General features: G+C 40.0%; 1 protein-coding gene across 5 annotated transcripts in view; it reads left to right on the plus strand.

Annotated features, from left to right (window-relative positions):
• Window positions 1-13,239, plus strand: part of WWP1 (WW domain containing E3 ubiquitin protein ligase 1) — a 64,977-nt gene that overhangs the window by 24,506 nt on the left and 27,232 nt on the right. The window contains exons 3-6 of one of the 5 annotated variants that reach the window (XM_062641606.1): window positions 2,224-2,362; window positions 4,515-4,639; window positions 7,417-7,554; window positions 7,693-7,759. In XM_062641606.1, coding sequence (XP_062497590.1) covers window positions 2,224-2,362; window positions 4,515-4,639; window positions 7,417-7,554; window positions 7,693-7,759 — 469 coding nt within the window. Of the gene's footprint in view, window positions 1-1,843; window positions 2,363-4,514; window positions 4,640-7,415; window positions 7,555-7,692; window positions 7,760-13,239 lie in introns of those variants that run through there. The other 4 variants (XM_062641601.1, XM_062641603.1, XM_062641604.1 and 1 more) reach the window with 4 other exon arrangements.

The raw sequence follows: 13,239 nt of genomic DNA on the forward strand, positions 1-13,239 counted from the left end.
TTGTTCTGGTGATACACTACATCACTGTGAAAATGTTTTTCCTTCCATCAAATTGGAATTTACTATGTTGCATCTTGTGACTATTTTTTTTCCTTTTGCTGTGCTGGCTCTCAAGAGTTTGAGGCAGAATGCAGTCATCCTAGAATCTGCTGGAAGAAGCCGCAGTGGGCTACAAGCAGTTCTGCAAATTTCTGATTGTGCTGGGGACAGTTTTTTTCAACAGATGAACAGGCCTAGTAGGTTCTGCATTTTGCTACTTATGGATAAGGACTGGTCTGGGATGTGACCATCAGTGTCAGTCTTAGCTGCTCTTTCTGTGTGCTGGCAGGGCAGAACAAAGACTTCTAATCCAAAGATAAGTAAAATGCATCTAGGTAAATACGTTTGATATCTAATTATGTAGTTAAAAGTGATAATGTTACCAGCAAGTAGTTAGATACTGTTCATAAATACATATATGCACATACAGATATATTTGCATGTGTATCTGTATATACGTATCATTTTGCCATTGATGAATAGCTTGAACTTTTCAGGAATCCTGAGAAATCTGGGAACTCTGAAATAAAAACGAATGCATGACTGAGAATATATTTAAAGCTGTCTTGAACAAAAATTGGAAAAACCATGATTAAGACACCATGTCTTAAAATAAGCTGCATCTCAGCATACATCATGCTGGATGGTCCAGAGATGATCAGGTTATCTGAGGAAAAAATACATTGTTGGAGAGTCCCCAGAATGGTTATTTTTTTTAATTAGATAAGAGAAAAACCTTAAAACTGATTAACCATGTGTAAGGATCACATAACTTGATAACATGATCGATCACCAAAACTGGCAATAACTAATACATAGAGCCACCTGTAGATTGAATATATGCAACTGTAGAAAACTGAGTTACACAAATGACCTGTACGTTCACATCTGTGTATGCAGGCAGAAATAATCATTTTGTTATCCTCTTACTATACTGCTCCTTATGTAAGTAGTGTATTTTCCTGGCACTGGAGCTTCTCTTCAGAAGATCTAGTTCAAGGACTGAAGTGGGAAGAAATCTGTACAGTCTTTAGGATTAGTTTTCTGAAGGTTTAGTTCTTTAACCAGGCTTTATTGCAAGATCAGAGGAATGCCGAAAGTTAGTGTCCCACTAACTTTTATATGTGTCTCGTGTCTCAGAATACTGTAATCTAGAAATATAGGATGGAACTTTTTAGTCTCCATTTCAGACAATTTAGTTAACTTTCACTTACTTTTGAATTAGCAAGTACCATACAGAAAAGTAACACTTAGGAGTTAATTCCAAGTGGCTGCAAATAACTCAGCTTTGCATCAGTTTGAAATTAAAAGGATAATTGAATTATGGGGGAATGAGAAGGAAGGCATAGCCAGCAGGTAGGTACAGCTGTGTATCCATCAGTGTGGTCTTCTGAAGACGACATCTGCCTGAAACAGAGTCTAAAATGTGGGCCGTTAGATTCCTGTTGGTTTTTATACTGACTTCCTCAGCTGGGTGAGGAAGCGGGAGAGCAATTTTATGTTCAGGAGCCCCGAAGACCTCACCAGTGATTTGGAGTTAAAAAAAAAAATAGATTCTTTGGTCATTTGCTGTTTCTTAATTGTTAAATATTTAGCTGAAACTTTTAAGTTCATCTGAAAAGGTGTTCTAATAGGACAAACTTGAGAATTTATTTCTTACTTTTAACAACAGAGGTGTTAAGCCACAAGTTAACCACACAGGTAATACAGGCAAGGAAATGAAGCTCTGTGTACAGGCTTTGCTGTACAGGGACATACATATTGCATATGCTTTCATGACTACATGTAATTAAAAACAAAAAAGGCTGGTAATCTTTCAGATGTTGTATGTCATCATACTTTGGTATTTTTAGTTAAGTAAGAGTAAGAAGAACAATGAGAAAATAAACCAAAAAACCCATGTGATTTTCAGTATTTATCCCTAAAATAGTTGTGCTGTCTCTTCAACCCATCCTGGCAGTATGTGGTGAAGAGAATATGTCACACTTTGTTTCAACTGTCTGACAAAGTAGCTTTTGGAAATAAAAGCTAACATTTTAGCATTGATCTCTTTATATTCAGTAGAAATGGAAAGGTGAGGAATAACATGGTCATGCTGTGTTTCATTCATTGTGTAGGCAGCACATTTTCTGTTTTTTTTCAGTAACAATATGCTGTTACAGATAAAGCAATGTATTTTAATAGTTACCAGTGCCAAACTGAAACGAAGAAAGAATTGGTTTGGAACAACTTTCTACACAGAATTAAGTGCAGATGGAGAAATTAAGAAAACAGCGAAATCAAGTAGTTCTTCAAATCCAAAATGGGATGAGCAGCTGACAGTGTAAGTAGATTTTTTTTGGTTGTTTAATACTGTTTATTAGGCAGGCATTACAGGAAAATATTTACTTAGCTTGGCTGCCTGCATAGTTTTTTCTCTGGCCATTGATGACTAAATGCAGACATAAGATGATATTTATCTCAAATGATTTTTTTCTCAATTCTTACAGTGTTTTGAGAATATTTTTTGTACAGTGTTCCTTTCATGCAGTTGCTGTGGACCATTCAAGTTTAAAATTCGTCTCTAGGTGATGATACTAATTGTAGAAATGTCATTCTCAACTTTAAAAGGAAAAAGAAAAATTCTCAGCTGGATAAATAGTAGTTTAGAGGAAGGTCAGTTTGTCCTTTAAATGTCCTAATGAAAGGACAGACACAGAAACAGTTTAATGCAAAGTGACCTTGCAACTTATCCCAGTGTTTGACTTTTTTAATCATCTCATGGTTTAATTTTGTTTACCTGTGCTACAAGTGTTAATATACCTGAATATGATTAAAGAGCTTGCAGTCTTGCACTGTACAATTTGCAAGATTGTAGTATTATACCAGCAAGATTGTACTGCTTCAGATTTGGGTGGATATGGATATGGAAGCAGCATAGCTACTATCAAGCGGCACTGTACATGGACCAGTATATTTTGCAGTGTTGACTTGTCTTTTTGCAAAATTCAGCTTTGTTAGCTGTAGGAACCATGCCAGGTGCTGGCGAGTGGGGAGTGGTACAACATACCTAGCTTTGGGAACTGTTTGCTTGGGAACACTTTACTAACTGCAGACTTGGGCTGAATTAGGGTATTCCTGTGTCACATTTCTCATTTTTTAAGGTTTAATAGAGCTTATTAGGCCTTTGCAGCATTGTAAAAGAGAACATTGTAGTCCTGGACCTAACAGTGATTTCCAGGAGTTATTACTAGCACTAGTACGGAGTTATCAGTGTATTCACAGAATCCAAAGTTTCTGTTGAGGAGGCAGGATTGATTTGGGATAATTTAGTGAGCTGATGAGGTAATTTGACATACCCAGTATAGCCAAAGACTTACTCCATCATCAGTATTAGGATCTTACTCTTACATATACCAGCAATATGTTCTCCATGTATATGGGTTTTGTTTTTTTTTTCTTTTGTCACGTAAGTAATTTTGTAAGACTATCATTAGAAATCAGCTTATTTGAAATGCAAAAATACATTTGCTCATAGGTTTCAGCAAAAACAACTCACATTGTCCAGCATGTTCAAGTGACTATAAAGCTAGCCTTGTTGAAAGGGTGGGGGATTTTTTTAGCGTTATTTTCATCAATGTCGATGTAACTTTCTTTATCCAGAACCAATGGGTATGTGGCTTTTTTTGTAGAACAGCCATTCCACTCCATTATTCACAGTCAGGAGCACTCTTGCAGTACTAGATCCTGTGCTATGAAACTTATTCACCAGGACCTAGCATAGCTTCCAGTTTTGCTTCTTGAGCAGGGGAGAGATCACTGCTAAAGGCTGTCATAATATTACTCTAATTGGGTCTGTTATGTTTCTGCTTCCCTCCAGTTTTTACTTAGCTTCATCATTTGATTTTTCCCTTCTGATTTCTGTGAGTATGCTTTATGGTTTAAATATATATATGTGGATTCACAAATAATGTTTTATCAACACTTTAATGGCAAGCCGATACCTATTAAGTAGGTTCTTCCTGCTTGCAAGAAGCTGATTGTTTGCTTTTTCCTTTAAAAAAAAAAAATTTAGTATTTTTCTAATGATAAATATATTTGCCACCTTTTTCCTCCACATTTAATAACGTGAGTTTTTAGTTAGGATTCTGGAATAGTGAGAAATAAGGAAAATACGTCTTTTGTAAATAGAGATGTGTTTTATATAACAGACTTGAGCTTTAGTGTAGGTTAGTCTGGTACTCCTCAAATTCCTTATGTTATAGTAATGGACTTTAAGTTTGATCTTAAATGTAGGTATCGTAGTGTTTGCAGTTCTTAGTTAAAAGTTTCCCCTTGCAGTACAAAACCTCATTTCGGTTAATTAGTATCAAGAACTACAATAATTACAAGAAAGCAGATTAAGGTCAAATGCTCCTAATAACAAGAATAAATACTTTAAAACCTGTGTATATATATATATATTTTTTTTTTTTTTAAATGTATTTTATGTGCAGGAATGTGACTCCACAGACTACGCTGGAATTTAGAGTGTGGAGCCATCACACTTTAAAAGCAGATGCTTTATTAGGAAGAGCCACTGTAGACTTGAGACAAGCTTTGGAAATACACAATAGAAAATGTAAGTTACCATGAAGGGTATTTTGAGTAGAGTTGTTATTACTAATTTATATATCGAAATGGCAACCAGACTACTAACTACACATGTAATTACAACTGGCTTTCAGTTGATGTCTCTTCTCTTTTAGAGATATCTGTGCTATCGAGAGAAGTTTAAAAGTAACAATAGGATATAATAATTTTGAAACAAACATAGTTTGAGTTACTACAAATTAAGTAAAAATGGAAGCGATGTAATACAGTGTTTTGTGGTAAACTAATAACTAATTTGCTAGAAGATCTGTTTTAAACTTGGTAAAAGAAGTCTAAGCTTTTGGAAAAGCCATCTATGTATTTCTTCATGTTTTCCTTCTTTGGAATCACTTACAGAAAGGCTGAATATTTTTTCCACATAATACAGCTTTTCAGAAAGCAGTAGGAGCCACTGATTAATGAAAGAAGCAAGAACTTCCTTTTAGTACATTAGAGATTGTTATATTCTGTGTAACTTCTGATTTTAGTTGTTCTTAATACAATTAAAAACAGGTCTTCTTTATCTAATTTGTATTGATTTTTTTGTTTGTTTGTTTTTTTTCATTAATACAAGATGGTGAATCCACACTTTAAATTCCACTCCAGAGTGGCAGCAGAATTCCAGCTAAGCCAGTCTTACATTTTAGATATGCATACCTGAGAGCTCTGTTTAGGGAGGTAGAGGGGAAGGAAAGCTGAAAAAAAGCTTTAATTTTTCTGATGCTCAGAGAAAATTGCAACAGAATCCAAAAAACAAGTGGGGTTTCTTCAACAATATTGTAAAGATTCTGCCCAGGATTCCATAGCTAGGCAGAAAAAATGTTTCCTTGTCAAGTTTCCTTGTCCCCCCCAAACTATCAGAATAAAACAGGGTTCTAATAATGATAGCAAAAAAAAAAAAAAAAAGATACATTTTAAGTATGTCTAAAAAAATAGTTAATGCCTTATTACTGTATATCTAGGGTTTGTAGGATCCAACAATTCGGCAAATTTTTTCAGGGAGTGGTTGAGTGAGTTGTACATTGCACCAAAAGTAATATATGTGCAGTGTTTTTCATTTGGGCAAATCAGCAGTTTGACGCACACTGTACTATCCAGTAGTTCACCAGTAGAGTAACTTTGTTGGTATCTCTTAGTCATTCAGTTACTGATAATAGCTAATCTAAAATGCAACGCTTGAAAGGCTCTTTACTGAAGAAAATGTGAAGGGGAAGTCCTCTAAATACAGAGACTTTAGAATTAGTGCTGTTATTTTACCCTGCTGAGCACTACCAGTATTGAGTTGCTTCCCACACTCCTCTCAGCTTTCTTGCCAGCTCAGCTCAACTGAAGCCAACTGTTGATCTGGTCTGCGGAGATAACCTGTTAAAATAGCATAAGCTAAACCAATCCCCTTTTGCAGAAAGGATGATTTAGAAATATGTTAATTTAACAACTCCGGTAGGTTTCTTCTTCTTTCAGATAGTAGCATTTTCCAAAATGCAGACTGCTTAATAATTCTGTAGATTTGGGAGCTTTGTGCTTGCTCCAGTGAAATACTTTGAAATCCAGTGTAATATTGCAGTGGGTGTCTGCAAGTCACTATACCACTGCCCAACTACATTGTCGAACCTGCTCTTCAAAGTAAAAGCTTGGGGATATCTAGCAATAGTTTGTGGTAGCCTTCCCTGGTTTCATGTTTATTATTCATTTAGGATATATGTTAAGAATGAAAAAAAAAAAAGAAAGAAATGCTAGTTTAATGCATTAAGTGTATGGTAAGCTTTAACTTTAGCTTGGAGTGGTATCATATGGAGGGAAACGTGGTGGTATAACTTGAAAAAATTATCTTTTAATCTGAGACCACAAATACTAAAAGGCCGTAACTATTTTAACCTGATTAATGTGAATTCATAGCTGACTGTGTCTGGATTTGACATGTTTTAAATGCTGTACTAGTAGTAATGATTGGTTTAGAGAGAATTATGCAGCATCCACAGTGTGTCTTACTTCTGGATTAAGTATGTCTCTCTAACAAATATGTGCATTGCTTATCAGTCATATGGAATTCTTTACATGCACCATGTGCATATTTTTTGTATATCGCAATTATCTCAAAATTTCTTTTGGTGAAAATGGTTTCTAATTTAATTCTTGGTTATGTAAGTATCCTCTCTGTTACTGTTTAATCCTTGGAGTTGGGTTCTATGAAAATGCTAGTGAGGATTTACCAAAAATAATTTTAAAAAATGAGGAAGGACTCTGCAGTCTTTGCATTTGCATCCTTAAAGTGATGTTCTTTTCAGTGGTCTCTTAAAATTAGTTTTGGAAGGTGATACGAGAAATGAACATAAGCTCTGGTTGTAGAATGAGGTTCCCAGTGACTTGTAATATTTGGATGTGGAGTTCAGAAGTTGTTTGACTTTAAGCTGTCTCATATTTTGTTAGTGCATAATTTCAAAAGGGGCTTAGTGGAAACAGCAAACCTGGAAGATCATTAACAACAAATAATGAAGCCATGTGGATCTTACAGCATACCTGTAGAATATCCTATATAAATGGCCAATTAATTTTTACAATAAACTGCACCTTCACCCACAGTAGATGTAAATTTACACAGCTCCTTAGTGATTTTTGTTGATTTGAATCATCTGAATATTCCTCATGTTCAGTTTTGTACAACTAAATACGTGTCATGTTTTTGCCTTGAAAGTCTTTTAATGTTGTATTTTTTTCTTTATCCCTTATTTCCTTATCTCCCCCTACCCATCCTAACTACATTTTTAGTGGAGAAGGTGAAAGAACAGTTGAAACTCTCTTTGGAAAACAAGAGTGGCATGGTGCAAACAGGTGAACTGACAGTTGTGTTAGATGGTTTGGTTGTTGAACAAGAATCTCTTACAAATCTCAGTTCATCAGCAACAAGTAAGTTAAAATAGTTAAATCAGATGGTAATATTTTGATTATTGTCAATAATATTATATATTATAATGGTAATATTTTGATTATATGTCAAACAGACATAATAGTATATTTCTGTTGAATTTGTTTCTTACTGTTCAGTAGAAGTTCAGCAAAATGGAGAGGCTGTGCGTGAAAGCAGAGATGCTTCAGCAAGAAGTGCATCCAGGTTGGAATATTTTTTTTGTGTTTTACATTATATGAAATGTGTGAGCAAATTTATCAGTTGAAATCTTTGGGTTGCTTGTGTGTTGGTTTTTTGTAGTTTTGTTTTTTTTGTTGTTTTTTTTTTGTTGTTTGTTTTTTTTTTTCCCAAAGGCAGTAGACTTTAACTGTCAAGACATAAATAATATTACTAGATGCTTTAGGAACATTACTTATATGATAACTACGTAGTTTAGCTTGAGGAGAGATAAATTTACAACTCTGTTCTTCCTCTGCTGTTAGAGTCTGCTCACCGCTGCTTTAGCATTACCTCTTGCATGTGTAGCCCTCTGAACATAGTTCAGCTGGCTGGAAGTCTACTAAATGCTGTGGCAGAGATTAGGGGAGCAGTGGTTCAATGTGGTTTTGCGTACTTACTTCATTTTCTTTTATTGTGTAAGAACCATTTCTATTCATGTGTACTACCTTGTTGCAACATACCAACTGAACAGAAGAAATAAATAAAAACTAAATTACTGTCCCTCAACCAGTTCCTTTTTAAGGTTATGATCAAGAATTTATGAGACTTGTATTGAGTTTAGGGAGGAGTATGCAGAGCACTGAAGTAAAGGGTTTGCCTGCTTCAACCAGCAGTGGAAAGAAATAGACTGGTCTGTAATTCCCTGGGTCATCCATTTTCCCCTTCTTGAAAATGGGAGTTATATTTCCCTTTTTCCAGTCATTGGGAACTTCACCTGACTGCCATGATTTCTCAAATATGATGGACAACGGCTTCGCAACTTCATTTGCCAGCTCCTTCAGGACCCGCGGAAGGATTTCATCGGGACCAATGGACTTGTGCACGTTCAGATTTTTAAGATGGTCTTGAACCAGTTCCTCTCCTACAGTGGGCCTAAGGTCTTCATTCTCACAGTCCCTGCATCTGCCTTCCAAGACTTGGGTGGTGCAGTCAGAGCCTTTGGCAGTGAAGACCGAGGCAAAGAAGTCATTTAGAACCTCAGCCTTCTCCAAATCCTGTGTAGCCAGTTCTCCTGAGAGCTTCCTGAGGGTGCCTACGTTCTCCCTAGTCTGTTTTTTATTTGCTATGTACCTGTAGAATCCCTTCCTGTTATCTTTAATACCTCTAGCTAAGTTTAATTCTAACTGAGCCTTAGCTTTTCTAACCTGGTCCCTAGCTTCCCGGCCAACATCCCTCTTCCCATGCCACCTGTCCTTGCTTCCACTTATTATAAGCCTCTTTTTTTCCTTCAAATTTTCCTCAGGGGCTCCTTATCCATCCAAGGAGGTCTCCTGGCCCTCCTGCTGCACTTCCTTCTAGTTGGGATGCAACACTCCTGAGCTTGCAGCAGGTGATCCTTGAATATCAACTAACAGTTGCCCCATCATAGAAAGCCACCAAATTGGTCAGGCAGGATTTCCCTTTTGTCAAGCCGTGCTGGCTATCACCAAGCACCTTGTTGTTTTTCATGTGCCTTAGCATGCCTTCCAGGAGAATCTGCTCCAAGATTTTGCCAGGCACAGAGGTGAGACTGGCTGGTCTGTAATTCCCCGGGTGATCCATTTTCCCCTTCTTAAAAATGGGGGTTATATTTCCCTTTTCCCAGTTGTTAGGAACTTCACCTGCCATGATTTTTCAAATATGATAGACAGTGTCTGAGCAACTTCATTTGCCAGCTCCTTCGTTACCCCTGGATGGATTTCATCAGGTCCCATGGATTTGTACACGTTCAGGTTCTTAAGATGGTCTTGAAGCAGATCCTCTCCTACAGTGGGCCTAAGGTCTTCATTCTCATAGTCTCTATGTCTGCCTTCCTAAACTTGGGTGGTGTGGTCAGAGCATTTGCCAGTGAAGACTGAGGCAAAGAAGTCATTAAGAGCCTCAGCCTTCTCCAAATCCAGGGTAGGCAGTTCTCCCGATAGGTTCCGGAGTGGGCCTACATTGTCCCTAGTCTGTCTTTTATTCACTACGTACCTACAGAATCTATTCCTGTTGTCTTTAACCTCCCTAGCCAAGTTTAATTCTAACTGGGCCTTAGCTTTCTTAGCCTGGTCCCTAGCTTCCCGGACGACATCCCTGTATTCTTCCCAGGCCACCTGCCCTTTCTTCCACCTTTTATAAGCCACTTTTTTCCTTTGAATTTTCCTCAGCAGCTCCTTATCCATCCAAGGAGGTCTCCTGGCCCTCCTGCTTCACTTCCTTCTGGTTGGGATGCAACTCTCCTGAGCTTGTAGCAGGTGATCCTTGAATATCAACTAACAGTCTTGGGGCCCCCTGCCCTCTAGGGATATATCCCATGGAACCTTCTGAAGCAGGTTCCTGAAGAGGCCATAGTCTGCTCTCCTGAAGTCCAGGGCATTGATCTTGCTGCATGTTCTTCTTGCTGTCCTGAGGATCTCGAGTTCGACCATCTCGTGATCACTGCAACCAAGGGTGCCCTGGAGAGTCACATTTCCAACTAGCCGTTTCCTGTTGGTGGGCACGATGTCAAGTATGGCACCTCTCCTCGTTGGCTCGTCTATTACTTGCAGAAGGAAGTTGTCTTCCACACAATCGAGGAACCTCCTGGATTGCTTGTGCCGGGCCGTACCGTCCTTCCAACAGATATCAGGGTGGTTGAAGTCACCCATGGGAACAAGGGCCTGTGAGCGTGAGGCTTTTCCTATCTGTCTATAGAGTGCTTCATCCACAGGTTCTCCTTGATCAGGTGGTCTGTAACAGATCCCCACAGTAATGTCTCCCATAGCTATATTCCCTTTAACCCTGACCCACAAACTCTCTGTGGACTGCTCATCTGTCCCCAGAGTTCCATACTCTCCGGCCTATCGCTAACATAAAGGGCAACTCCCCCTCCCCGCCTGCCAGGCCTGTCCTTCCTAAAGAGCCTGTAACCTTCCATTCCAACACTCCAGTCATAGGAGCCATCCCACGATGTTTCTGTGATGCCTATTATATCATACCCCCGCAGACGTGCACACATCTCTAATTCCTCTTGTTTGTTCCCCATGCTATGGGCATTTGTACAGAGGCATCTGAGCCGAGCTCCAGCTGAAGCCGGCTCATTGGCTGGAGCGGCTGGGATATCTCTACATTGCTCAGAGCATTTATTATAGGTTCTGGCAACTGACTGGGTGTGTTGGAATGGAATGATGCTCCCCTCCCCCAACACATCTAGTTTAAAGCCTCCTTGACCAGTCTGGCAAGCCTCCTACCAAAATTGCACTTAGAGCAGCTCCACCAGCACCCACTAGACCTGGCCTACAACCTTGGGTCCCATGTTCGACACCCAAACCCCTGTGACACCACCCTTTTAACCAGTTATTAACCTGGCTAATCCTAGCTTTTTTTAGGTCCTCCCCTGTACCCTGGAGAATTGATGAAAAGACCACCTGAGCTCCAGAGCCCCTAACCACCTCCCCCAGGGCTCTGTAGTCCTTCTTTATGTTCCCCAGGCTACTACTCTCTATGTCCCTAGCACCCACATGTATCACCAGGAGTGGGTAATAATCCGTGGGATTTACTAGAGCAGGCAGCTTCTCTGCCACATCCCTGATCCATGCCCCTGGTAGGCAACACACCTCCCTTGAGACAGGGTCTGGCTGGCAGACAAGTGCTTCTGTCCCTTTCAGTGTAGAGTCCCCTACTACTTCGTCCCACCGCTTTTTCCTAGCAGCACCGGTAGAGATCTTCTTTAGCAGTGCATCAGCCGGCTGTTTCTGGCTTGAGTGCATTTCCTCATTAGCGCCCTGCAGGACAGCAAAGCGGTTCTGCGTGGGGACAGGGGATTTAGGGGGAAGACCCTTGCTTTTGGTTGTCCTTTTCCTTCTTTTTTTTTCTTGTTGTTTTTTTTTTTTGTCACTAATTCCCAGCTTCCCGGGTTAACGGCCTCCTTCTTTCCTTCATGAGGTAGAGGTTAAGCTCGAGGCCCCTGCACAGTTTGGGCCGGGAGCAAGCATTCCTGCTTCCTCTCAGCTTCCCTGACATCTCGCAGCCTATTGACAGCATCCTGCAGCTCAGCCACCTGCTGCAGGAGCACCTCCACCAGGGAGCACCGAGCGCAGCCCTGCCCATTGGGCACCCTCCCCTCGCCAGACCAGTGCAGGCACTCTCTACACCCCGAGCTCTGCACTGCAGCCTCCCCTCACATCGGCTCTGTCTGGGTGCCTACGCTGGCCACCGCCGGGGCAGCCAGAGCAGAGCTCCCGGACCGGGCCCTGCTCATACGACGAGTGCTCACCATCCCGCTCGCCTGGCCTCTCGCGCTCCCTAGGGCAGGTTTTTAACCACTCAGGGCTGGTGCCGCTGCTTCAGGCTCCGCCCCCTGTGAGTCAGCTGCTCGCTCTCGTCAGCTGAGCTGCCGGCTCCTGGGCAGGTCCTGTCGAGGACTTGAGGCTCCCTCGGTGGCTCTTGCTGCTCTGAGTTGAGGCTCCTGGACGCTGATCTCCCCCCCCCCGCGCTCCGGTGTTGAAGGCGTCCTCTCTCGAGCTACTCACCTCAGCAATAAGATAAGAATAAAATAAGTCGCTTAGTTTTCGTTAGAAAGTTTGGAACTGTTAAGCATACAGATTCGAAACAGTAGTTAACAATCATTTGTTTTCATTCAGCTGTTGTTGCTGGAGGTGAGGCTTTTACTGGGTACCTGCTCTTGATCCTGGTATTTTGATGACGGCAGTTTTCCATAGAACTATCCAGCAGTTTTGATTTAAAGTTTTAAAATTAAGAGGCAAAAGTTTTAAGGTAGCTTCTCTGCATGTCTTTAGGAAGCAAATCGGCTTTGTAGTCTAGAGCTGAAAGAAATAATACTTTAATTCTCTATTTATAGTACTCCTTTGAAGTTGGGTAACTAGTTTGGTAGCATGGAAATGCTGCTTCTTCCTTTCTTACTCTGCAAAGTGGGACTTCTGTCAGATTTTCAGATTTGTTTTGTCATCTATTTAACTTCTATTTAATTTTTAGCCTCCTTGAGAAGATGGGGAGTTGGCATTGAATGCAGTTTTCACAATATGTGTCTGTGGTGGGTGGCTTTAAGCATTTTGTGACAGATTTAGGTAAAAACAGTGGAATTGAACAAGAGACTTCCTATTCACAAGCCTTGATGCTATATTTAATTTCATGTGGCCTTATAAACGCAGACCCGTCTGTGTATATCTGTCCTCACAATGTCCAATCCTGCCTATGTATAGAGAAGCTCATCTTATTTTCCTTTACTGAGGGGAAATTTTGTTACTTTCTTATGTTACCAGTAGAATAATTTTTGGAGATACGACAAAAAAACCCAACTGTTCCACTTGCTTAATGAGAAATAGAGTTTTCCTGCTCATAGCTGTTCTTTGAAAGGCCCCTAAGGCAGTTTTGGAAGATGTGGCAGGTGCATCAGTCTGTTCAACTCAATTCTAGTATGTCATTACAAGTGAAAGATTAAGTGTAAACATATAATCTTATTTTTTATCTGAAATCCTCAAAACTAAAATTTGCCTTTTGTTCCT

This window comes from Pezoporus occidentalis, unplaced genomic scaffold, assembly GCF_034315485.1.
Source record: "Pezoporus occidentalis ecotype Australia unplaced genomic scaffold, CSIRO_AGI_Poc_V1 ctg69, whole genome shotgun sequence".
Classification (NCBI taxonomy): Eukaryota; Metazoa; Chordata; class Aves; order Psittaciformes; family Psittacidae; genus Pezoporus; species Pezoporus occidentalis.